General features: G+C 39.6%; 1 protein-coding gene across 5 annotated transcripts in view; it reads right to left on the bottom strand.

Annotated features, from left to right (window-relative positions):
* Nucleotides 1-27,711, bottom strand: part of BCLAF3 (BCLAF1 and THRAP3 family member 3) — a 29,297-nt gene extending 1,586 nt beyond the window's left edge. Inside the window, exons 1-11 of one of the 5 annotated variants that reach the window (XM_003203054.3) lie at nt 27,465-27,711; nt 18,855-18,928; nt 16,759-17,337; nt 15,749-16,414; nt 13,069-13,247; nt 12,305-12,419; nt 12,044-12,107; nt 11,093-11,211; nt 9,319-9,433; nt 4,584-4,679; nt 468-623 (exon numbers count right to left, since the gene is read on the bottom strand). In XM_003203054.3, coding sequence (XP_003203102.1) covers nt 468-623; nt 4,584-4,679; nt 9,319-9,433; nt 11,093-11,211; nt 12,044-12,107; nt 12,305-12,419; nt 13,069-13,247; nt 15,749-16,414; nt 16,759-17,337; nt 18,855-18,895 — 2,130 coding nt within the window. In that variant the 5' untranslated portion in view covers nt 18,896-18,928; nt 27,465-27,711. The other 4 variants (XM_010725645.2, XM_019621885.1, XM_010725662.2 and 1 more) reach the window with 4 other exon arrangements.
* Nucleotides 27,712-27,717: the final 6 nt, after the last annotated feature.

Raw genomic sequence — 27,717 nt, 5'->3', positions numbered from 1 at the left:
ATAGATGTGCCAGAGTTTTTCAGCCTGAGTTTGTCAAAGCATTTTACTCAGGCACCTTACATTGCAGGATGCTTTATTCAGAACAGCACTTTAAGGCACATGACGAACGTAGGATAACATAATGAGGAACAGAAACAAACTTAATCAAAATGTAGCAATACTCTTCATGTTAATTTAGAACTGTAGTCTTAGACGATCTAACATTTTTACAGAGGTCCGCTTTCTCTTATCAATAAGAAAGCAGACCAAGAGAATATTGGAATGGAAGAACCTCCCAGCACAGCTCAAACAAGTGTCCATGAAGGAAATAAGTGGGAAATCAAGTGTGTCACCTTGTGCTTTTACAGGCAATGTTCCAAAGTATCCCATCTGAGCTATTCCACGGGGATACAGAAACTGGAGTGGACCATTTGAATATTCACGTTTTTATAAAAGCGCTTAGTGAAGAAGAAATTAAACCAACTCACCTTTTCTTTCCTTAGAAATCCATCTCTGTATTTATTAGTGGTAAATCCCCTTACACCAACAGAACGTAACCGTTGGTACTTAGCTTGAATATATAAACCCTTCTGTACTAAGCCTGATTTATAATGGGATTGCAAACGGCCATCTGCAAAGTTGCTCTGTAACGGTAGGGAAAGGGAAGGAAGAAGGGCACCAAAACTCAATAGCTGGCATTTACAGTCATATATACACACAAAACCGACAGTATTGAACAAGAATATGCAATAGCAAGTACTGAGCCTCTTCCTTATTTACAGCTTACTTTCCTTAGAACACCAGCTACCACTGGATCCAGTAACTGCCACATTACATTCGCCGTTTAAAACATCTGAAATTGTCACTGTTACAGAAAAACAGAAATTGATAAAAGGAAAACATCAACAACAGAAAGTAAAAAAAGCACCTTGCTTGCTACCAAATTCACTGATATAGGCCTGCAGCAGGCAAATGTGTTGAACTTAAAAAAAGTTATGCTAAGTAGAAGTTAGCATGACTATTTAGATCTTCAGACCATAGGACCACAGAATTACTTCCCTTACTCTGTTCTTTTATCACCCCCAGACTGAAATACTGTATGCTAACCTAGCATGGGAACAGATGTAACAGTTCACTGGTGAGGGAATTATAAATTCACAGAAATAGCAATATAGGAAGATCAACACTGACAGCAGCAGTTCAAAGAATAAAAATCTGTTTATAATTAAGCACTCCAATCTCCAACAGAACAAGCTATGAAGTCTCAGAAAAGTTCATTGTAATTTTGCCTGATTTTCCAATAATGCAGTTTAAAGTTTTGAAATGTGGTAGTAACAGAAAAAAATTCCTGTAGATGTTCACCCTTTAAAGCTTTTTCCCATCCAGAGTGTATAAAAAAAAAAAAGTTCCTACATAAAAAGGAAACACTGCATTGATATAAAATAGCTGTCACGCTTTACAAACAGCTTTAAAGTATAAGACAGAATTAAACAACAGAAAAAGAGCCTTTCCTGAGCATGACCTAATTGCTCTGGTGAAGTCAGTCAGAGTAAGGATCACTTCAAGAAAAATCACATGCTCTGAGGTTGTGTTAAGTTTGATACCAGTTTCTCCACTGTATAGCTGAAGAACAGCTAAGGACTGTACAGAACAGAGGTTCCTCAATGCAAACACAGTTTGTCATTTCAAAAAAAAAAATCATTTCAGCCACCTAATACGTAGAGATAACCATGAAGCTGGCCCCATCAGTTCCTTAGCGTCACTCTCACGGTGCTTGTAGGCAAAGGACATACTTGGAGAAGGCTACTAAATGCTATCTAACCCCTCTACTGAAAAGGCATCGGAGTCCAAACAACACAATTAGGTGCAAGTAAATTCCTTAAGTAGATACACGCCTACCACAGGGGAAGCTGAAGGGCGTTTGCAGTGCTATATTAAGCCACTGAATACAGTTAACAGCAGAGGTCCTCATTTCTCCCACAGCTGCTGTAGTTCTCTGTTCTGACATAGGAGGCTACCAAGGAGGCCTCAGAGGTCTGCTTGCTGCATTCGCACAGCGTGCAGCAAAGGAGCAGAACAACTAAGAAAGGAAGAAAAGGTGCAAGATATTGAAAGTGAGATTATACATACACTTCAGTTTCAACTCAAGCACCTACACAAGCAGGGAGAATGAGGAACAGAGGTACTATTAGCAGGGCAGAATCAGATGCAGAAACAGTTAACAGATCATATAATTGGTACATAGGTAACTGCAGTCACACACAGTTGAGAGTAAAATGAGATAATCTAAGGTGAATGAAAAACAACTACGTTTCAGCCTAAGGAAAAAAAGCTGAAGTGACATCTAATATTATATCAGGACCATTTTATAATCAATGCTAATCACACTGCCTATGAACCAATGGCTTTCAAGCTCTGAGAAGTGTGTAAGAGCTAATATGTTACCACTGTCCTGTGTCTGGGTAGGGCAGAGTCAATTTTCTTCACAGCAGTCCACACAGGGCCATGGTTTTCAATTGGTGACTGACACAGTACAGACAACAAGCAGTGTTTCTGGCTGCGGCTGAACAGTATCTGCACAGCATTACTACTCTCTCTTCTTTCAGTCTGCCTCCCAACAAGCTGGCCAGGCCAAGCACTATGAGGGGACACAGCCTGGATATAGTCAGAACAACTTACCCAAACTGACCAGAGGATTTCCATGCTCATGCTTAGTAATAATACTGAGGAGAGGGAACTTCAGGGTAGGTAGCCATTGCCTGGAGGCTGGCTGAGCATCAGTCTCCCTGTGGGATACGGTAAGCAACTGCCTTTGCATCATTTCTTTTTCCTTCACCTTTCCTTTCCTTAACTCCGGTAACGCACTGGAACAGGTTGCCCAAGGAGGTCGTGGATGCCCCATCCCTAGAGGCATTCAAGGCAAGGCTGGATGTGGCTCTGGGCAGCCTGGTCTCATGGCTGGCAACCCAGCACATCACAGGAGGGTTGAAACTAGATGATTTTCACAGAATCACGGAACGGCCCAGGTTGAAAGGGACCTCAAGAATCATGAGTCTCCAATCCGCCCCTTCACAGGCAGGGCCACCAACCTCCACATTCAACCCAGACCATTCTATGATCTTCATTTCATCCCGTGAGTTCTCTTGCTTTCGCTCTCCCTGTTCTCTTCCCTAATGCTGCTGGATGTGGGAGATTGAGCAAGCCATTAATACACAGGACTGTGTAAATTACAGAATGAAGTTTAGTTCAGAAAATTACCATACATGTACCAACTGAAATGAATCACAGTCAACAGTTTAAAGTCTTTTTAAAGAAGAGATCTTTTAATCTTTGTAAGATTTCTTCAGATCTTTTATGAAACTGCTGCTCTAAAGTGTTTTTTTTCTGCAGAATGTTAAACTTTTTGCAAGACCATATACTAACAACTCCCCTTCTTTTTTTTTTTATTTGGTTAGAATTCATCAATTTTATTAATCAGGAAGAAGAATTTAGTATATTTTTAATATTCAGCCAAGGAAGGCTCTTGAGTGTCAGATCATCTTCCTTAAGCAGGCTTCAGCAACAGCATGGGCAGGAAAAATCCTTTAAGTTATGCAAGAGGAAATGAAATGTAAGAACATTGAAGAAATCAAATCAGCAGTGCTGTTTCCATGGTAGTAATAATGTGCTATACACATATAGAAACACAATACCAGTGAAAATGCTATTTTCTCAACAGATATTAAAGCAGTATTAAAGCACTGGATATAGCAATGTTCAGTTTCACATATAAAGGTAATGGCAGTTTAAGCAGACTTATGTTTGCATAGCCCTCAGCAGAATTCTGTGCTGATGTAAAATAGAGGAAATTGAAGACTGCTTTGAATAACCTACCAACATAGCCTCAAAGAGACAGTGCTGAATAACCACTCATCCCTTATAAGCAGGCCACATGGAGGGGACAGGAAAGAATAGTGATTAAAAAACTAATGACACCTTTATATGTCAAGATGGAGTTACGACAGACTAACATTTTTAACTTGTTAAGCTTCAGCTTGGAAGTTTTTTCTGTTCCGTTGGTTCTTTAAACCGCAGACTTGCGAGCCCTTTTTGATAGCATTAGCTTAGCTTTCTGGCAGACTGACTGCCTTTTTTTCCTAACAGTTCCCTTATATTTAGTTAGAGGGAGCACAGGAGCCCTTCTACCCTTCAAATTGTTATCCAAAGTGCTAGCTGCTGAGCTAAGCCAACATAGCCTTACTTCAACTTCACTATCTTTAGAACTAGAAGGATCAATACCTATTCTATTTTACTCCTGAGAGTACACTTGTTAAATAGTAAGTATTGGTAATTTTAAAGGAGAAAATGAGAAAGTTTTTCTTTCTTGACATAAATAAATCTAGTTGGATGTTATTTTTATTTCAGCTGTGTGGATAGAATACTGAATAACTCAGCTCAATCCACAGCCAGCCCTCTTTCCTCCCATCATGTCAGCAGAAACAATTACGGCACACTGCCACTACTTCTCATATTTAATACCTTCAAATCTGCATTTCTTTACCAAACTCAATAGGATCAAAAATCACAATTTATACAACACACTTCTGATAAAAGTTGATCTGTACCTTAAAGGGTCTCCTGATGGGACCTGTGTTCTCAAGGCGTCCTCTAATATGTCTATGCGGGAACGTATCATTTGTTCTTGAAGAATAGTAAGAGTTCTAGTTCGAAAACAGATAGCAAAGTTATTAGCTTAACATTATTAAAATACAAAGGAAAACAGTTTCCAGGTTATAGTAACATATATTAAAGTCCTTCCAGCCTTGTGATATTTGACACAAAGACACTGTCTGAAAGCACCAAAAGAGTACAGGTTGGCTGTAATGATAGCAGAGCCCACCAAACCCAAAGATGATACAAACCATCATGTTGGAATATCGTCCTCTTGGCTTGTTACCTGCTCGGATTTCTTCAATTAAGGCTCTCCAACCCTGCCCCTTCAGAACAGATGCCTCAATTAGCACACAGCATGTGTAACAGACTGCATATTGAAGAATTGCTAGCCACAGAAACATACCTGATCTTAAGGACAAGTGGCATGGACAAGTGGTATCAAAACTGTTGTGTTAGCACACTGAAAGCTGAAGGCAAACAGCCATAATTGCATAAAACAGAGCACTCCCTCCAGACACTGTTCTTTCATCTTTTCCAGCTTTTCCCATGACAGTTACCTTGAGAGGATCCATACAGCTGAAGTATCATTTTCCCCCATCACTGCATACAAGTATTGACAAGTATTACACACTGATACATGCTACACTATATTCATCTAATGAAGACAGAACTGAATTGCTAATGAACTCCTGGCCAAATGCACTTTTCCCCTGTTCCCTTTAAAAGTAGTCTTGAAGAGCCACAGAAGTGTCCCAGCACTACTGAATTCCTTTTTTCTTTCCCCAACATAACTAAAACAGCTTTAAATACATTTTAAGAAAAGCTTAAGACCTCTCATTTTTCTCAAATAAGCTAACACTGTATAATAAAATGCAAATGTATTTTTAATGCTTTGCTGCTTAAAGAATTTCTGCTCTCTAGCAAAATATCAAACCTTTCCAGTGGCAGAAACATTTCTGTACGCCTTCTAATGTTGGTAGGCTAATAAATGCAACAGAGCACTGCTGGAATCCCATTTAGCTCTAACAGGGATTTAAAATAGCATTTTTTAGAAGAATATATTATTGCCTGCAAGTCAACTGTTTAGCTTCTGAAAATGCCTTGCCAGGAGTGGACTTAGAATACAAAGATAGTCCATGAAATCAAATACTTATAAGGAAGCTGGGAAGTTTGACATGCTTTTCCCTCTGGGTATTTCATTTTGTTTTTTTCTTGGAAAAAGCCACTTGGTTACCTTCATAAAATTTCTTCTTCCTCTTTGCTCCCTTCCTCTCTACGTAACATAACCAAATGAGGAAGCTTACTGTTGTAGTAGACTCTTCTTTAAAGAAGAGTATTTAGCAAGATTCAAAGGGAAGCTATTCAGAAAGATTTCTTGCTGTAGTTAAAAATAAATTATTAGGAATTAAGAAAAGTTTGTCTTAGCTAAACATGGAACACTGCCCCACTCCTCCCAGACTCAAACATATCCGTGGGCCATTCATACATTGTCTTAGTTTTGACACTGCTATGCTTGTCATTTGAAACCTGGCTCTCTGATGTACTCTTTCTTCTCTCCATATTCATCTCTAAGCCAGAGCAAATAAACCTAAGAGGAGTTCTTCAGGATTTCCCAGGGTTTGATTTTTAAAATTATAGGTGGAACACTCTTAAACAGAGTGGTAAGAGACGCCTACTGTATACTTTTTCCACTGTGTTTTTCCACACCTTCGCGATTTTTGCTGACACAACAAGCTATTGCTGCCTCTCTCCTGCAGTACAGAACAGCTTGCTACAAAAACTGGTGAGCTCTGCCTGGAATTAACTGAAACAATTTCTACTCAAGTATCTGTAAGAAAGAGCTAAACCACCAAGTACTTTCTTATCCAATAACTATTATCTTAGCTCTTGCTTAAGTTTCAGTCCCTTCCTCCTGTGCCCCACTCACATAAGCCTATTTTAGCATGCTTCCTATTTGTTTCCTGCTTAATAAATGTGGCTGGCCCAACACCAATGTTCTGGTGCCACAACAAACTATTTCTTAAATCCAGTGCACTCCTCTCTGCGCACTGCCTTTTAGTCATGATCTTTACACTTTCTAACATTTACATTAGAACACTTTCTAACGGTGTTCACATCTAAACTTCTATTCCAAAACAAGACTGACTTGCAAATTCCAAATATTTGCTTTCTTGGAGAAAACAACTATGAGAGGCCTTTGTTCCCATTCGTTTTTTGTATTAAAGCTGCTCTCAGCTCCATTAATATCACATTTCTGAAAAAAAGCAGTCGTGGATACAGTCACACAGCTCTGAATTTGTTACAAAAGCACTATTCACCTCACAAGTTAATAGTATGGCTGAAATTACACTTGGCTACTTTGAAACTGCTCCAGTTCTCAGCTCCCTCAATAAACAGCAGAGCAGTGCTAATACCTCACACATACGGAGATCAAGCTTGAGCTATGGGCTGCCAAGATCTTTTCCCATAGCACCCAGTCCTCAAGAACTACTTCAAGAAAAGCCATCTCTAAGCACCAATCTCACATAGCTTGTGAGCACACCACAGGAAGTGCCACAGTATTGGAGCCAGGTTAATTAGCTGAACTATTCACATCATCTCAGATACAAGACTTAGCTGTATTACTTATCTTTTCTATCCAGGACAAGATTGTGTTCTTTCTGCATTACTTCACATATTCAGCACTTAACAGAGTAGATAAAAAGGAAAACAAAAGGAGCAGAATAAGAATAGAGCAAAAACAAAGAACAAAAACAGACAAGAAGATGCAATTAGAAAGCATCCATTAGTACACTCCAGACATATATGCAAAATGTCCATAAAGCCCCTATGCCAAGTGATAAGCACTGGGTCATTCTACTGATGCATGCAGATGCCAGATTAACTCGTGTATGGCTGACTTCATGAAGAGTCATCTCTTCAATTTTTAATATCTATGCTTTCTTAGCTACCGCTGTTCTGAATTGGTAAGTTCCTCAGTGCAATGTATTGCTTTTCAAGAACATTAAAACTATTTTAAAAATTGCATCTAGTTTGCTACTAGATGTCAAAGTGAAGTCTTCCTGAATCTTCAACAGTTCAAACAATAACTCAGCCTCTATTCCAAATTAACATCTAGCATCATTTTGCAATTACTATATTAGTTAAGGAGGTATTACTACCTGTTTACAGGGCTTCAATCTTAGTCTTCAGGTTTGTCTGTTGTTTTTACTTTTAATATTGTTGTGTTGAGTCTTTTGCACTCACACACCTGCCAAGCAGCTACCATCTAATGACAATCACTACTCTAACTACATAAAAACTGTTTTTGATGGACCTTAAAGGTTTCATGATCTTCTGGAAGCCTGTCCATAGGCTATTAATTATAACATAGAAGAACTGACAGTTTCCCTTCGTCTCCCCTTTCTTAGCACCAGCCACAAAAGATGTTTTAGAATTATATGGTACAAATCAACATGGGCAGCTGCACAAGTTCTATTAAACAAGCACAAGAGCTTCAAAATAAGACTGCACTCATTCAGAAAGTTTTCCAAAAAGAATAAACATTTATTTCAACTGAACTTAACATTAACTGCCTTCTCAATTTCAGTATTAAGTACATTACAAAGAGAGAGCCTAAGACAGATCAAGTGCCCAAGTTAGCTCTGATAAACTTTGTATCAACACAGACAAATTATTCCACTGTAAAATATTTCATCCTTAGGAATATAATTCCAGGCATTTCTGTAGTCTCATTTACATTTTCTTTCTTAAAACAAAACAAACAAACAAAAAACCCAAAATACTTCAAAACTTCCCTCACGAGGAGAAACACTGTTACAGTAACAATGCTGAACATGGTCCCAGGCAACCTGCTTAAGGAGGAAGCTGGACCAGATGACCCTCAGAGACCTCTTTTGACTTGAGCCATTCTGCAAGTGCTACTGACATAAGATCTGAATCTTATCTTCTTTCTGGACTGATGACAAATATCTCCCTTTTCCCCTTCCCAAGATATTCCATATTACTTCACGTTACTTGCTCAGTAAAAATGCCTTCTAGTTTGTGGTTTAGATCACGTCCATATTATAAAGTAGGAGAAATGCAGCATAGAGGAAATCACATTGCTGTAGCTTCATAAAATGAATTCATACTATTTACTAGAACATCTTAAAATTAATTAACTCTAGTAAATCATTATGAACCCTAAGTTAGTTTGGCCTGTTCATGCTACCCAATTAGAAGTCGAAAGTTGAGCACCTTATCTCTGGACTCCCCGAAAAAATCCTACTTCCATTGTAAATACACCCAACCTAAACTAGCTTTCCGGAAAGACAAATTCCTGGCAACCTCCTTGTGATGTAATAAAATACAACAGCAATACTCTAGAGATGTTCAAAAGTAAAAGAAATATTTTTCTTTTACTAGCATTTGGTCATAAAAGCTATTTTAGTTCTCTTGAACTATTCTACTCTGCAGAAGATGCCTGAGGAATTACTGCTGTACTAGGACTGAAGCTAGAACCATTTTTATCACTGAGTAAGTGTGAAGATAAAGCCTCGCATGGAAATTAAAAGGCAAGAGTTCCCAGATTGTTAGTCTTATCAGCCTAAAAAGTGCAGCAGGAAGTGAATTGTGAAGATAAGGAAGAGAAAAGAAAAAAAAAAAAACCAATGCAGAAACAACTACTTCTGGATTTAGGCTTACCAGGTGAGGTTTCCCAATAAATTTCCTGAAAGGTGGCTTGATGAACCTCATGGGCTTTTGGAAGCCTTCAAGTTGAGAGTTCTGTAATCTTGAAAAACTGCAGCTTTGCTGATTCCTGAGAGAATAATTCCAGAGAGAACAATTAAAATCCAGAACCATAAAATAGCAACACCTGGAATTTTAAGTGACCTTATTTTAACATCGGTACCACTTAGAAATGGTAAAGTGATGGCTTTCATGTAATCTTAATGTAAGATATTTGATAAATGACTAGTCCTCTGGCTAAAGAGAAGTCCAAGTTACACACAATTATACAGTAAAAACTCCATTTTCTTATGCAATGATAACAAATGGTGACTTGTATCTTTATCAAAGCCATACTTTTTAAAACAATTTCCCTGTCTCCCACAGCTACCCCTCCACGCCTGGCTACCACTGCCCTCTGCTGGCTGACACATTTTCCTATTTCAGTGGTTTTAGATTGTGCTATCTTCAAAGTTGCACAGAACTTCTCATCTCACCAAATTCCAAATCAGATAGAAGCTCTGATAAATATCCAGATGCTACAATATGCTTGTTACCTCCTCAGTTAGCACAACACAGGTCTGACTTCGAGTTTTTTTGGTTTGCTGCTGAGCACACTGCTAATTACTGATACATCCATAACCAATAAATAAAATGTACGTATACCATGAAAAGTAATGACTAGAAGCCCAAATTTATAGTTTCCAGAACTATAAAATGTATAATAAAAAAGGCCAAAAGAAGGCAGAGTGGGCTAGCTGATAAAGCACTGTCAAGATCTCATATGTGAGCTGTGAAAAAAGCCTGCTTCTTCAGGAAGGTGCTATCCATCCCTCAAGTCTGCAAATGCATTAGCCATCAGCACCACAAGTGTAAATGTTCTCCAGCCCCCAACAAGCTCAAGGACAGCCACACTTCATTAAAAAACCTGAGCTTCCCACTGTAAATAGTAGAAAAGAAGAGAAGTAGTATAGAAGGTAAAGCAAGACAGTAACCACAGAAGTAGCAAAAAAAAAAAACCTTACCAGACAACTGGGCCAAACACATACTGAAGATACAGCATCAAGCAAATACAAGGCTATAGGCAACAGTCCAATAATTTGGTTTTACTTTTCCTTTGACAACTTTCATCTTTTTGTTTAAACAATCTCAAACACAGGATTATTTTTTTCTATGGTTTTACTAGTCAATTTTCCTAAATACGCGCACAGTGCCACGATTTGCCATTATAAACTGTTTAAAATGGACAATCAGCAATATATTCATGTATCTGCAAAACGTGACTACAGTGTAAATGCATTTCATTACACTCTGGCAACTCTTCAATCAACACCTCTAGCACAAATAAGTCATCCGTGTAATCTTAACATCAAAAGCAAAAAAGAGGATGACTGAGGTTAGCAAACACCTCTGGGCCACACATCTTTAGCAGACCTGCTGCAGGAATTCAGAGAAGTAAAAAGCAATTTCAAAATTTAACATTAATTCATAAAATTAAAAAACGAAACAAAACAAAAACAAATTTCCATGATACCACAAACAGCCAGAGCAGCAGTAGTAGAAAAATAACCTCAACCAACATAATACCATTACATAGTAAGCTTGAAATTTCACTGACATATGTCACAATTAAAGTCAAACTTTGAAAAAAATCACAACAGATTTGAATGCAACTGCAGAAACATCGCTAAAATTAAATATACAAGAGAAGAACAAGCTTAAGCAAATGTGATTATTATTAGCTAATTACCTTGGAGCTGTACCATCTGTATGAAATGCTCTCTCATCTTCATTCTTCAATCTCTCTTTTCTTCTCCTTTCTATATCGTGGCGTAGATCATTTGGATCTTCTAAAACTCTTACGATGTTCTATTTAAGAGGAAGGGTCGGTGCCAAGTTAGCTTGTAATAAGGAAACACTGACTTGATTTGCCCTTCAAGGGTTTTATTCAGTATATAATCCTGTTAACTAACCATATAGACACAGGACAGTTGTACATCAGCCCAAGAATCCGAAGTCCAAAACAATAACAGTAGCTACTCCCAAACAATTACTTTCTCCCACCATCTGTCTCCTTACACATTTCAGAACAGCAGTGAACAGAACACTGGAATTTCAGCTAAATAACTGTTCTACATAAAGCTAACAAGAAAAAAAAAATTTGCAAACTTCAGTAAACCTTAAGACAGTCTACTCTTCTTAATTAAGTTGTATCTCCCCCTATTAGCACAACAGAAAAAGAATAGGAAATCAAATCACAGTAAACGTAGTTTATAAGGGGGAAACAAAATCCCATGTCCCTGAATAAAAGCAGGGATTAGGATTGCATTCAGTAGCACTGCATTCTGTACGTTGGGCCAATTTAACATCAGCACAGAAGAAATATTAAGGGTTTTTCCAATCTCAGATAGAAATTAGAATCCATATCAGTTGCCCACTCAGTATTTACATTAAATAAGAATAAATAGTTCAAGCAGCAGTAATAACCACGCTCCAGTTATTCTAGAACACATCTGCACTCTACTTACCACAGTAATGGAAGTACGTTTAATATCTGTAAATATAGTCATGTGCATTCCTTTTAAAACAGAATTGCTAGTGGTGTTCAAAGCATAAAAGAGTAGCTTTTCAATATAAAGAGGAAAAGTGTTAGTTACACCTATGTAATTTTCACTGAACTATAAAAAAAAAAAATGAATACCTGAGGAGATTCAGATGGGACAGTTCGTTTGTTCTGAAGTTCTGCTAAAGACATGTCAATCCTCCTGAAACAGCAAAATTACACAAGAACAAGCAACATCAATATAAATCATTATTAACCAACTACAGAATCTTTACAGATTACGTACAGACAGTTTAGAGTCAGTGGAGAAAAAACAACAACTCCAGCTATGTAATGTAAAGCCTACTGAAGATTAACTACCTTGATGCAAATAAATGAAGGTAGAAGCGCACCAATTACCTGTGAATTTCTGGATCCAAACTTCTTTTAACTTCATTCATATTTGGAATTGGTTTATCCTGGATTTTTGAGAACCGTTCATGCAGAGTTATGTCGGATGATGTAAAATAATTTGCTGTGCAAAGACATTAAATACAAGAATGTTTATGTGCACTATTTCAATTGTTTTGTGGGAAATTTTATCTGTCAAAAGATTAACTGCTAAGGACACCACAACAACTTCTGAGATTAAATTCCAAACTATTTCCACTTGTAATTTCACGTTCCCAAACGAGAGATTAGGCCAGCTCAACTCAGACAGCCCTCTTATTTAATAAGCTGAAGAAAGTTAACTATTTATCAGTTCCATCATGGCAACTACTAGAAGCTACAAATAAAGTTCTGCACTACATGTGATACAAGTCTAGAAAATCATCTGAAAAATTACAGGAACTGTATGTAACTAAAATGTTGTTACTATAACAAAGCTTTATTTTCCCCCCACCCCTCTTCACTTGTTAAAAAAGCAGTTTAATCTCAAGCACTTCCATGAAATCCCTTCTACGTTAACAGCCTACAGTAATGCCTCTAAATAAGGAGCAAGACCTTCTAACCAACGTGCTTCATCCAACCACTTTAGCTCTTCAACCTACATTGTCCTTAAACTAATGACAGGAAAACAAATGAAACCTAACACTTGATATTGACAAGGGCAGCATGCCTAATTCATTATTTCTTTTATAGTAATTGTAAATACATACATATACCCCAAATATTACAGCCACCTTTAATTTGATGGATAATTGTGATGATTTCCTGAGTAAATTCTCGTGACGGGTCGCTCTCAACACCTCGTGTTACAGATTCCATGTGCTCAAACACTGGATGAAAGCTTTCATTTTTCCTGCCAACAGCAACCAGATCATGTGACATCTGTCTGTCTGTAGTATGACTAGAAGCAGCCCTAAAATAAACATTTGGAAATACTCATTTTAAAAGAATACTTGAAAATTTCAAACAAAGAAGTAGAACAAAACAAATTAAGAAGTTTGTTTTAAAAATAAAAGCCATGCAACTGTTTGTTGTCGTTGTTGTTTTTTAAATAAAAAAACAAACCAACCAAACTGTAAGCTGCTGTAAGATTAATAGCTCTAACTATACTTTTGGGAATCCTTGTTTCAGTGACGTGTGATACAAAATCTTTAAGTTTAAAACTTAATACACCTATCAAATAAGATAGACATATGAAGACTTGTATCCTTTTCAGTGCAGTTCTGGGAGGCAGTTATGTGCCATTAAAAAAAACTAACAAAATTTTCAACAGTACATAAATGCTAAAATCTCCGCATCTTTGAAAACTGTATCACTTGAACTTAGTGAAACATCTTCTCAGTAACAGCATGTGAACTTAGGAATGTGTGTAGCCTGTCTTTTTGTCAGGTTTTACTCATTCTAAAGAGATGTATAAATCAAATGGTTGCATTGCTTTGTAAGAACTATTTTCACAAGGAAGCTGGCATTAAAATTTCTGCTGTTCTTGGTGCAATAAAAGTACTTCTCATTTGGAAACAAGTTGAGAACTCAAATATTCCACGTAAAACTTTTAGAACAAAGACTTCACTGTCTATTCTGCAAAGTGAAAATGCACCTGCCTATTCTGTATTTCAAAAGAAAGTAGAATTTCATATAAAGATTGCACCAGAACCAGCCTCCAGCAAGTCCCAGGAGTCAGCTATCTGTCTTCAGTAAATGCCTTTCAGTGAATCCAAACAATCTCAGTTTAGGTATTTGTTACAGATGATTTGAATTGCCTAACTTCTCCCAAGGCTTATAAAGAATGTATTCTTCTCAGCTCAGCCATTTTAAGTCATGTGTTTGTTAAATGCCTAAAGTAGGCAGCATGAATACTCTCAGTCATCAGCTTCTCCAAAATTAGCCATTTAGTCTCTGCTAATGTCTTTGTTGTTGTTGCAAAGGCAAACCTGCACATCAAGTAAGCTGTAGTCAATACAGTAGTTTCTTCAGACTGTAAATAATTATTACATGCATTGTGCATGACTTTCAAGAATAGCAGCAAGAGACTATTATAGATAAAAATCATCCCACAGGCTTCCAAAAAGAAGCGGCAAGAATTAACTTTCTTCCTTACATTATCATTTAGGAGGAAAGAATTGTTCCCTTTCCTCAGTCTCACATATTAAGCCCTTACATGGGGACAGTGACTCATCTTTACAACTCTTCACCGTATTACATATTTTCTGAAATATTGGGGGAAAAAAAACTGGCATAGATGTTTTACTTGAGAGAAGCAGTAAAGTACCTGTATGGGGCTGCTGAATCACGGCCTGAACCTTTGATTGATCACCTGAGGTGAGCAATGAGTCAGCCACAGCAGCACAGGTGAAGGCAATTCACCTGTGCTACAGGAAGGGGTGGAGCCTGGCTCCACCTCTCCTAGAACCATTTAAGAGCTGACTGCCAGTGGTGAAGGATCTCTCTGGAGATCTGCTCCATCAGGAGTTCATCTTGCAAGCCCAGGACAGGGTGAGTGACTTTCTCTCATTTCCTCCAATATAAATTATATTAGCCAAGCTCCTGGATATATATATACATATACACACACCATCTGTATATCCACTGATTAAACAATACCTTTTAAATGAAGACTGAACAGCTTCCAAGAGAGATTACTGCCATTATCCTCACCTACAGCAGGTAATCAATAAACCAGAAAAGCCTGCAAATATCTATAAACCAAGCTGCTTAGTCTCTACAATGTATCCTTCATTTAGCCTTCCACATTACCCCTTTTTTCCAAGTGAGTTGACAACAGGAATGCTAAAGGCAACAAGCAGTACTATACACAAGATAGAAACATACTCCATTACTTTTCTTTTCTGAGGCTCCAAAAGATTGTTACATCATTTGCTGCAATATTAAATAATATAACCTAGGGATTTGATTTTTTGACAGCTTTAATGGACTTGATCTTAAGCACCTGAATGTGTATCTGAGATTTATGCAATTTAAAGGTTAGCTAGTTTTCAAAAGAAATGAGATACTCCTCGGGAAGTCAAAAAAGTCATTATATTCCAGAACAAAGAACAGGATTCAACTTTTCTGATTTCGTCTGTTTTGAATAAACTTAACACATTTACTAATACTAAGCAACTTTATTTACAGTTTGTACTGGTCTTATCTGCTCTGTTCTTTCCGCTTGCTACTAGACTCCCATGAGATTAACTAGGCTTTTTTTGGGAGATTCTTTTTTGGTTGGTTGTTTTTTGTAAACAGCAACAGGCAGTGAGTTCCCAGCCTGAACAAGTTAATGCTTTAAACAAAGCAAAATTAAAAAGGTACAACCTTAGTTTGTCCTTGTTACTTCCTAAGGAAACACTGCTTTCCTTTGATATTCATAAACTGTAAGCAGACTGGAATAAGGAACAGGTGAGGGGAAACAAATACCTGTACCTGTTCACCATTTTCTTCATATCCACTTTGATTGTGAGATGTTCCCTCCTACAGTTGACATCTGATATTTTCACATCTGAAACAGTATGACTTGAATCATGCTGGCTACTGGAAGAATCTCCTTTTCTCCTGAGTTCCCCTTCCTTCCTTACTCTTTCCTTCTGCTTGTTTTTAAAGGGTCTCACATCAGCATCCATTTTAGAAGAGTTAACACAAGCATTGCAGCCCTTCTTTGAACTATATTTAGCGGGGACTTCAACATGCCCTTCTTCAGTCTGTCTCGCTCTTCCACCACTAAAGTAATCTAACTTTTTGCTATTCCAGGCACCCTTAGAAGATCCGTATTTCTGATCTTCCTGCTTCGCGTACTTCTGAGCTCTATCATCTGCAAAAGACTTTTCCCCATCCAGGTGCCTACGCCGTTTGTGATTGTATTCATAGGCTATCTTTGTGACAGATCCCTCCGAGTACTCCCTTTCAGTCGATCGGTGAGACTGGGCACCCAGATTTCTTTGCTCCTCCTTTTCTTGGTAGGGTGGAAAAGAACGCTCTTGCTTCCACTTGGAATTTCTTGCTACTTCTCCACCGTCATATCTCTCCATTTCTTTAGCCCTTTTAGACGTGTGCCCATATTCTCTGTAATCGTGATCTTCAGGATACCTGTGTTGACATAAAGCAATTTACACTTGCACTAGAGAAGAAAGCGAGAACTTATATGTGAAGAATGTTGGACAGCAGAATGCGTGGCAAGTTAACCCATAATCCCTCACGCCAAGGTACGGATGTGCAGGGGCTCTTAAGAGGGAAATATTATCCTTTCATACTCTAGCCATCAACATGATTTACTTAAAAGACAAATACTTCACTATTACCAGTCGCCCATAATTAAACTACAAAGTGGCAAACGTGTTTCAAGGTGGTTATCTTCAACTATAATGAAAACAGACTTTCACTTGAGGCTTTACACCACAATACCCAGGTTTTTAATTATTTTATTCCTATACCTCTTCTGTAAAGAGCTCCTTGACGTAAATTCATCAGAAACTCTTCTGGGTGACTGACCATACTTCTCTTCATGTAATCTCTGGTGCCTCAAGTCATCTTCATGCCATTTTCTTTCAAATTTACATGAAGCCCCTAACGGTCTGTGAAAAGGTTTAATTCCTTTTTCATTTCCAGTGACTTTGTAGTGTTCAAACGTGTATCTTTCTTCCATTTTGTAGTGGTAAAATGATCGATTGTGCTCCTTATATGGTATTTCTGAGTATTTTGGTGGTAACTGACATCTCCTATTGCCTTCAGTTCTTTCCGATGAATGTGTTCTGTAGGGCTTATGACTGTAAGCATCTTCCATGGGAATTCTTTTCAGGTTTGGTGAAGGTGATCTACGTTCATACATTCTCTGGTGATTATTTCCATGAGGTGCAAACCTGGAATTGCTTTGTCCATATTTTTCATCATCTGTTCTCCAAGTCATAGGTTTCTTTAGGTCCTTACGAAAGCTTTTATATTCACAGTCATAATTAACATGAGCGTGCCTTTGCCTGTGGTGCTCTGGACTCCTAAATGCTGGAGATAAGGACCTAAGGCAAAGATAAAATTCATTTTGAGTAGTCCCATAGAACTGAATCAACCTCTTAAGAGCATCTATTCCCTAAAGAAGCCCAGTTTTGATCAACTGGGAAGAAAACTTTAGAACCAGTCAAGATATTTAGTGTCACTTGTCTAGCTAGAGTACCAAACTTGCTTTCAACTCTACTGAAAACGTTCAGAGGAAAAATATCCACTCAAAATACTGGTAAGTCAGTCATTTTCCTCTTTTTGCTTTAAGAAAACAAAAAATGCTGTAAGAATTCAATGTATATAAAGTCTCCACTACACAGAAAACAACTGTTACACATTTTCACACTTGTCAAGCATTCTCTATCTTTTTCAGGACCAGGAAGAAAAAAAGGCAAAGAGAAAAAAAAACATGAACAAAATGCACAAATGTAAAAAAAGGAAGAAAACCACAAGGTTTTCAGGTGTTCTTTGCGTGCCAAGATTAAAAAAAATATATGGACTGAAAACATAAGATACTTTACTGAAAACATCACACAGGTAGACTTTTTTCCTGAAAAAAAAAAAAAGTAGTTTGAGAAAGGCTGTTTTGGTCTTTTTGTGCGAGTGTGTGTACATGCATATACACATTTTATACAATTATTGCAGCTTCTGCTCTTAGAAGTTCAGTAGAACCCTTCTCAGCCTTGAATTGTAACCTACAGTTAGAAAAACTAAAGCAACTTGAGAGTTTTTTAGCCAACATCCCATTAAAGAAAAGCAGCACAAGCCACTAGCAAGAAACAGAAATTAATCCCAGACCAAAATCAGACACAGCATTCACTGTATATTCTCAGAAAATAGAATTAGAAAGGACTTGAAAGAAGTTACTTCCTTTATGCATATATTACAAATATAGCATGTGACATAATCAATTCCTCTGTTTCAGCAAACAAGTTCCAAATCAGATGCTAGATCTTCATAAAACTATGTAAGCTATAAAACTACCATCAGTACATATACTGCCATGCAAAATTTGACTGTTTTAGTTAGGGCTCAACATTTTTATGAGAGCTCAGGCATTTCCCCCTGTTCTCCACTCAAAGGACATTCCCAATCATCAGTATAGTATGAAGCAGTTAGGATCTCTCTAAAATTATGCTTGTGTTATTCAATAAACTTCCTTGATGATCCAAGGCCAAGAGGCAAAACATAAGCAAGCTACAGACATCAGGTAAAGTTGGAATAAAAATAAGTTTAACTGGCTCAGTACTTGGAGTTTGGTATTTCAGGCAATTTCAATTCCCAAAATATTCAAGCCTAACAAGGTTCTTAGCAAGAACGAAAGCTTAATCTTTCCCATTTTAAAAAAGTTAGTAACAAAATTATGATGTGGAAAAAAATGTTACAGAAACTAAGTTTGAAAAACAAATTAAGATTCTTTAAAATGCATCTTTGGCAAAAGAAGCTATGTCCATTAACTGCTATGTTTGAAGACTTCGTTATAAATCTTTCTTCAGAACTACATTTCAGAACACACGGTTACAGATAAAGCATTTACCTTTGCTTCCATCGTGGTGATCTCGATCTAGATCTTGTCATCTTCTCTCATGTGTTTATATGAAGTTCTTGAAGCTGTAAAAATGATACAGTTTACTGGTATGACAAAAGAATTCATTACAGTTTGCAACAGGGTCACATATTTAACTAGAATAGCATTAGATGCATTAAAGTTGAGGTGTGGCATATTTCTTAAATAAGTTTTACTTTCACTACCAGTTCTCATCTTAAAGCAAGTAACTTTTATCCTAATTGCTGATCTTAGAACACAGTTTATTTTCGTTGTAAAGGATATAAATATCTGGCTATTCCTCATCTCTCTCTCCCACATCCTATAATTTAATTCTGCTTTAAACTATTAATCTCAAGCAATACACAGGAAAATGCTGTAGAGGAGTGCCTCCAGGAGGCACTGAATGCTATAGATGATGGAGAGGGGACAGTGAGCTAGTTTTAAAATGAAGTTTACAAGTACTTGTTTTCATTGCATCATTTCATATGCTGAGCTTCACATTTGTAATAAACACACCAACATTTTTACATCAATACAGACCTCCTGTAAGCTTTTACTGCTCCATCCAATGTAAACATTTGTATTGCCACATTTCATCCAAATGAAACTATCTACAAAAGATACATTTCTGTACTTCACTTGCTAATAACCCACTACCTAGACAGATTGCTCTTGAATCCTGGAAGCAGTTTTGGGCATCCCTTCTCATAAAAAGGTACAGGAGCATCAGAAAGAGATCTGTCAAGTCTATCTTTCTTGATGCTCTTCAAGAAAAGGTACTAAACGCTTGGTAAACAAGTAAAGAAAGGACATACAAGCTCACCAGTAATGTGACTGGTAAATAAGAATGGAACAGTTATTCATTATTCAGCAAACACGAGGAGTAAAACAGAGTAAAATTATCAGGTAACCAGTTAGAAGTTGGAATTTGAACCACATACCCAAGCCTACAGCTCCTAATTACCACAAGATGCTGTAAAAGCCCGAAATATAAACAGAGGCAAAAAGAGAACTATCAACAGCTCTGAAATTAATGAACAACCAGCCACTTGAAACTGGAAACTAGAAGAACGCGTACAGATCAGTGCTCTTTCATACTCTGTTTTTTACCATACAAACTTGTTCCCAGGCCCACACGAAGAAAGAAAACTGCTCCAGAAAAGCCACCTATAGACTTTTTGATACTTCAAGGCACTCAGATCTTTATTTCATAATTAAACCTTTTACCCAATCAACTGAAATTGAAAGAAAGGGGGAGGAAAACAAAACAGAACCAAAAAAAGCCAAACCAGCAAGCTTTAAGACTCACAAAAAACATGCAGGGCCATGCCTACACATGTTCTCTCTAGTCCCACATCATACTACTTGGTCAGATATTACCCCTTGCTATATCTTGTTGTTGTACGATTCTATCATGGATAAAACAGCACTATCTTTGAGAACATACAGCATGCCTCTAATACCTACCACCACAGATGGATGCAAGGAAACCATGTATATAATCTGCTACATTTCAGTATAATCTGCCACATTTCAGGCTAATTCCAAAAATGTTCACTTCCTAGTCATTAAGTTGGATTGTAATCTAACTGAACTACTATTTGCCAGACGTAGTAACAGCACAATTCTAGATCTCAGAAGTTGCACGTTCTATCAGAGTACCTGCCCTGCAATGAATCTATGAGGCAAGACGTAAAGCTTTAAGAACTGTTGCTAGTGACAGTGAAGCAAGAAAGAAGTACCCCAAGATGGCACACACAGTTTGTTCCTTGAGCTTCCAGACACAAAGCTACGCATTACCTCCCAGATCTCAAAGACTTGCATCTGAGGACTGCATGGCTTCAATTTAGGCCCTTTGTTCACTGAAAGATTCTACTGGCCAAAGTTAAATAAGGTATTCTAACACCAGTACTCACAGTAAGTATTTTTCAAAAATAAATAATGGTGTGGCTGCAATTATTTCCTACATCTCACAAGTAAGGACGCACCCTATCAAACCAAACAGTATGTCAGAAACATGAGAAAACTGCTCCTGCGAACATTTCAAGAGATCAATATATCACAAGCTCTGAAGATTCATTACTTATTCTCTCTTCTTATAAGCTTTAAGTGACTGCTTCACATGCCATTCAAATTCTTGTTTTCTATCCTCCCTTCAGTTATGAACTTTATTCTTCATTTTAAAAATAGATAAAAACTAAAAACACAGAGTGCCACTAAACCCCACCAAAACCATCATTTAGATCCTGATGCAATGCCACACAGCAACCAAGCTAGAATCTGAACTTCCATACCCAAACATGACTTATTCTTTCCAGACCAGCTAAACAATTGCACTAAAAGCACAAGAAGGAATGTAATGGTATTCTCAAGACCTCATCTTAGGAGAAACGAGATTACTGTCACTTCCACTCCCTAGTAGAAGAAAGCATTCACTTGTCTTAATGCACCTCCTAAAAAGCGACCCAGAACTAAGAGATTCACTCACAGCCAATTTAAAGATGCAACACATGAAGCATACGAAGGCAGGAAACACTCAATGCCAAACAAAATTCCCACTGTAATACCAGAGTCGTGAATTCACCTACACAAAATTTCTAAGCACGCTGCTAAACTCAGGTTTAAATCCTCTATCCGAGATCAGCAATACAGTTCCAAATCAAAAGAAAGTCTGCCATAAGGCACTAAGCCTTTCTACTGCAGAATGATTTGAAAGAAGCAGAGACCTTGCAGTTCCCAAGCGAGCCAACCAGATGCCTCCTAAAGATCAGCTCATCTTGAGTACCGGAGACACCAGGACCTGCTGTACTCTGGATTCTGCATTTCACCAACTTCTCTCATTGTACTTTATGTGACATCACCACTACTGAAGTGTGCAAGAATGTTTGTAACTAAGAAGTAATATTACTAGGTTCATCGTGCTCCTCGCATTCACTGCATTACAACAATAAGTGACTCATTGCAGGAGTTATCAGTAACTGTGTTTAGGCAGTTCTTTTCTTTGCCTTGACTTCTGGAATGGAAATCGGGCAATGTCTCTCTAAGGAGAAACTGCCTGCTTCCAGCTCTCCTCTGATTCTACACTATGGAAACCAGAGCTTTCTTGAAGTTTCTAGTAACAAAATGAAAAATGTATCTGGAGAAGAAATAATTTGGGAATGACCAGAAATTGTTTGGGGCACATCAACTAGAATACACAGTCTTTCAGTAAGATCATTGACTTTTAAGAGCTTGCTTTTCTGAATTAAACTAGCCTTCAACCTCTTTGATTTCCTCCAGCAAGAAACACGCACAAAAACACACAAGAGACTACAACCATCCAGCTGAATGGAACCAGAGTTCTTGCTAATGCAAATAGTCCCAACATCAGTGGACCCCAAACAGCTAAAATCTTACAGATAAGACACAGATGGAGTAGAAGTAGTTAACTGTTTGTAAACAGGCCATAAATCATCAACTGCTTTATGTGTCTTTCTGGGGTACTTTCCATCATCTACAATACTCCTACAGATGGTAGGAGAAACCCTAAGCTTAAACTAAGGACAATTCCAGAGGAGTAAGCGTTCGCCACTTAAATTGTCATTTCCCCTGTGGAGAAGGGAGGCATTTCTTATCCCACTGTAAGGACTGCCAGACAGTCACTGCAACTGCCTCTACTGCAAACATCATACAAGAGGAAGGGCTAAGCAAATATTTCCTAAGTTGGGTCACACAGCAGTCACAAAGACAGATGTTGACCCTCACTGAAAAAGCCACCTAGTTCACTATTCTTTCACCCTCCTCTAAAAGGAAATAAGCAGCTGCAAGCTTTTCATGTGGCTCTCTTGTAGGCTGGCATCAACAAGGAACAGCAAGGAACATGCCAGAGCATGCCATGTAGTGCTCTAGGGCCTATCAAGAAAGAGAAACCAGAAACTGATTGTCAGCACCACCACAGCCAATCGTCAGACAGAAATACACTCAAATCAAATTCTCAGCTGCAATCCAGACAATTCAAAGATTTTAAAGCAACAGAGAAGGCTGTTTACCCTCAAACAAGAAGCATAGGACTGGCAACTTTTCTAACAGATAAGTTAAAATAGCTAAGTCAAAGCTAGTCGTGTGTGTTCCCAGCTATTGCCTGAGCAGGACATAAGCATTGCTTGATCTTCAAGGAACACAAACAAGGAACAAATTCCCTTGACATCGCTGCTCAGAAAGGAGTCTCAAACATGGAGCTGAACCACGACATACAACCCTGTTTCCTGAAGCATGACTCTGCTTAATAAAGCCAGCAGATATACACAAATCTTGCCTCTAACTGAAAATGTCTCAGAAAGAGCATAAGAACAGACATCTTCCAGCAAACCAGCCAGAACCTTTCTGGACTGCTGTGAGACTTCACGTGACCTTTAGCTTAGTGCTTCCCAGACTGGCTTGGACACTATCATCACAAGCAGAGACTGCCAGCACTGTGCTGGGTCACATCAGCACTCATCTTCCCCTCATTTTTCTATTCAACACCTTCAACCTCCAAACCCCAGCTCCCAGTTTGCACGCTGATGCATGGCTACAAGCCCTGCTGGGGCTAAATGCAGGATACCATGAGTTGGGCCTCAACCATCTTGCCTCACACTCCTCACTGCAGACCCTCTGTGTCTAGAGCCAGCAGCATGGGGACACAGCAACATGAACCTCCTAGAAGAGGCGGAAAGAGCTCCAACTGACTGATGGCTGTCAGAGAGGCATCCAGCGTTGACTGACGGCTCTGCCAGCCCTAAGACTAACTCCTGACACACTCCCTCTGGGCAGCACACGTGACAGCTTTGCAAGCTATGAGCCAGAGCAGCTACTGAATTCAAGGACACACACTGTTGAGGCAATGAAACTTAGCTGAGGGATTTCTAAACCGTTTCTTTTCACAGGCAACAAAGAGATAACAAATCTATGCAAAAGACTATGGAGTATGACCCAAGCATAGTCTACTGAAAAAAGGGAGAGGTCCTGCAAGGCTGGAGAACAGAATGAAGCACAGGCCCAGTAACCATCCTATGGCCAAAGTGCCCCTAGCTGTGCAGGTCAGGTCAAGTGAGACTGTAGCTACGCCTCTGTCACTCCACTCACCTCCAGCCATCTCTACCCACTTCACCTATGCCCCACACTCATGCCAAGGGCCTGAGCTACAACCAGAAGTTATCAAGGAAAGAAGAATGTAGCACCTTTGCCAAAAACACAGAGCCCATAGAATCGAGTGAAGATTAACATATAAACAATCCCTCACGTTTTTGGGAATTGAAAACAAGGTCTTAAGGAACCAAAGGAAGTTCCTCTGCTTCTCTGCAAGATCATGTGTTTTTTATACCCCTGCCCATATCTTAGTTTGCATACTTCATAACAGTTTGTTTCCCATTGCTTATCATGGTGAACCACATGTATAAAGCATATAAAATCAGGACACTGGAAGATAGCCTTTGGATCTCCCCTCAGCTAGACCGAGACCTCCCCAGTATTCATGCTCATACCCCACAACTCGCTGCCCGTCAGTATCCACCTCACAACAGATGCACTGACAAGACAGGCTATATAGCCCTTTTTACCCTAACAGAATTTGTGCAACCTTACCCATCCCAATTTACCCTTACCTACCCTAATATTGGCCTCCCCAACTCAAATACCGATTAGTTATAACACATTGGTTGCTTAGAATACACGTGATTGTAGATCATATCTGCAACAGCTTGCTCAGAATACGTTTAATAAATTGTTTTGGTGCACTCAATCTGTGTCAGTGAAGTGTGACGTAGTCACTGCCTTCTTACTAGGCAAAACATAACCAGGGAACAGGGTGGGACAAAGACCTAGATTTGAAATCCATCTGCAGTTTCCTCACTGCTCTCGTATCTGATGAGCGCTCTTGTGAAATTACAGAAACATCCTCCTGGGCTTTTGTTCTTCTCAAAGAATCTTTCACATGTCCAAGGTTATGGCTTGACTTATCTTAGCACCATGTTACCTTAACCAAGTTTCCTTAGCCAATCCATACCACCCTCAAAAGCACCTGTGGCAAAGCAGCTCAGAGAAAGGAATTCTGAGATAGCAGGAACCAGCACCACCAGTCAGCAGTCACACCAAGCACGTTGCACTGCCAAGCCACAACCCCTGCAAAGCCCACTCAGATCTCTCATCCTGCCAGCTCCCCTCCCAGTTAGCATGGCTCCAGTCTCCCACTAGCTCAGTCACTGCAGCATTGAAATATTTTTCTTCTCTCTTTCCAGCTTTTATCCCACAAAAATGATAATGAAGGGTCTGGAGGGCAAAGCGTATGTGAGGAGCGCTGAGGCCCCTGTGTTTGCTCAGCGCAGAGCAGAGGAGCTGAGGGGAGGCCTGATGGCGCCTGCAGCTCCTCACAGGGAGCGGAGGGGCAGCGCTGAGCTCTGCTCTGTGTGACAGCGACAGGGCCCGAAGGAACAGCATGGAGCTGTATCAGGGGAGGGGCAGCTGGGGGTCAGAAAAAGGGTCTGCACCACAGGGCGGTGGGCACAGCCCCGAGTGGCGGAGTTCAAGGACAGTGTTACATTGGGTTTGATTTTGGGTGGTGCTGTGCAGAGCCAGGGTTGGACTCCATGATCCTTATAGAACTCTTTCAACTTGGGATGTTCTGTGATTCCCCTTACACTCACAGCAGGATGAAGACCTACTAAAGGAAGTACAGTCATACCTTTAGTGTATTCTTCTTACTGATACACTTGTTTGGTGTATGTAATTTTTTGAGGTACCCAGAAAGTATTTCCTTGCCCCTGTGAGTTTGAACAAAAGAGTAAAAATACCTAAGCTAATCTACTGAGGCGTGTAACTTAAGCTCAACATGCTCTCATTTAAAACTAACCCATTTAATGGCACTAATTAGCAGGCAATGCCTTACCTTTGTAGAAAAATAGATTACAATGTGAACTTGGAAGAGACTGACCAGAGTAAGCCTGTATCACATACTAAATTACTTATGTCAGTCTCAAAAGAATCAGGGTCAGCCGGTCATAATAAGTGACTGTCCTCTTCTACTTTGCTCTCATGGGACCCTACCCAGAGTACCATGTTCAGCTCTGTGGTCCCAGTACCAGGAGAACCTGGAGCTCGTGGAGCAGATCCAGAGAAGCACTGCTCCTAAGGATACAAGCTGAGCTTATACAGCCTGGAAAAGATAAATCTCTAGGGAGACTTCATTGCAGCCTTCCAGTACCTAGAGGGGCCTACAGGAAAAAATGGGGACTGACTCTCCATCAGGGAGCACAGTGATAGGACAAAGGATGATAGCTTTAAAATAAAAGGAAGCAAGTTTAGATTAGATATGACAAGCAAATTCTTTACTCAGAGGCGGTGAGGCGCTGGCACAGCTGCCCCACAGAACCTGTGGTGCTCCATCCCTGGAGGCACTCAAGGCCAGGTTGGATGGGGCCCCGGGCAGCTGAGCTGGTGGGGGGCAGCCCTGCCCAAGGCAGGCAGCTGGAATGTATTGACTAGCCTTTTCTATGACACACTGAATGAGAGGTCTTTAACATATATCTATTACAGAGCCTTAAATTTCACCATAATATCCCCAGCCAGTTCTCTCTATTGAGTCCTAAGGAGATGTCAGAAGCACGTTAAAAATTTATGCCTTCGTTGTCTTAATATTTAAGCCTAAGAAAAACAAAACAGAAAAACCACACAACTTCCTGCCTACTGAATGCCATCCAACAGGCCTCAACTGTAGTAACAGAGATGCCTGCCGTTTAATCTTAAGTCACAAAAGCAGAAAGTGAAAGAAATGCCTTATTTACTCAAAAGCCTTGTAGAATCAGCAACATCACACACAGCTACTGCTGCCAAGAACCTGGACAACCAGAGCTGTGCTCACCAGCGAGACCAGCCCTTCTGGAAGGCTCTCAGGATGTTTCCTCCTTCCCTGCAGAGCCCGCTTCCACTCAGGACAGAAAGAGAACTCAGCCTGTGTTGCTTCCCGACAGGTGAACGCCCACAAGGCCCATCTCATTACACCATAGGTGGAAGGAAAGTTGGTGCGAGCGCTCTTACAAAAGTCCTGGCAGAAATACCAGTTATTTTGCTAGCAGCAGATGTGGAGGAGTAGAATACACGGACACTTGCTAAGACAGCTGTTTATCAGTACAACAGGGTGTGCCACTAAGGGAGATTAATTAATACAGCTCACCTCATCAACACCAATATTAAATTAATACCTAAAAAAATCCTAGCAGTCCTACAGAGTGAAAAGATGAAAACGAGGGGGAAAACCTTAGTCATCACATCCTCCACCTCCCTGTGCCCAGCCCCAGATCTCAGACCACCACAGCCCAGCTCCTACCACCAGCACCTTTCCACACCTCTGCCCTCCTTCTGCTCCCCCTATGCAATTCCTGGAGCCTCTCACACTTGGCCAAACTTTGATGACAGGCTCTGTCTCTCCTCAAGGCCACAAACATGCCAGGTAAGGAGAATCTCCCTGCAATCCGAGCAACCTTTGTTTTAAATCCTTGGGGACCTAAGCTACATTTAGAAGTGACTCAGGACAGCGGTGAGCAATGCAGACACCGTAACCGCCGCGGTTGCTCCCCTCCAACCTACCGGCGTGCCGCAGCTTCAGATGAGGATGAATAACCACGAAACGCAGCACGGCATCGGTCAGACCGCTATCAGTTCACCTTCCTTCGGCCCAACCCGAGCTCTGGGGTGAGGCGCTCGGCCCGGGGACGTTGCCGTGCATCACACGCGGTTATGCGGGCAAATACACTCGCGGCCGGGGAGGAGGGCAGGCACAGTGCGGGCCGCGCAGCCGCCAGCGCAGCGATGCCCGCTGACCTCTCGTCCCCTTCACACC

This window comes from Meleagris gallopavo, chromosome 1, assembly GCF_000146605.3.
Source record: "Meleagris gallopavo isolate NT-WF06-2002-E0010 breed Aviagen turkey brand Nicholas breeding stock chromosome 1, Turkey_5.1, whole genome shotgun sequence".
Taxonomy (NCBI): Eukaryota; Metazoa; Chordata; class Aves; order Galliformes; family Phasianidae; genus Meleagris; species Meleagris gallopavo.
Note: the sequence above shows the minus strand (reverse complement) of the source record. Positions and strands in the feature narration are given on the sequence as shown.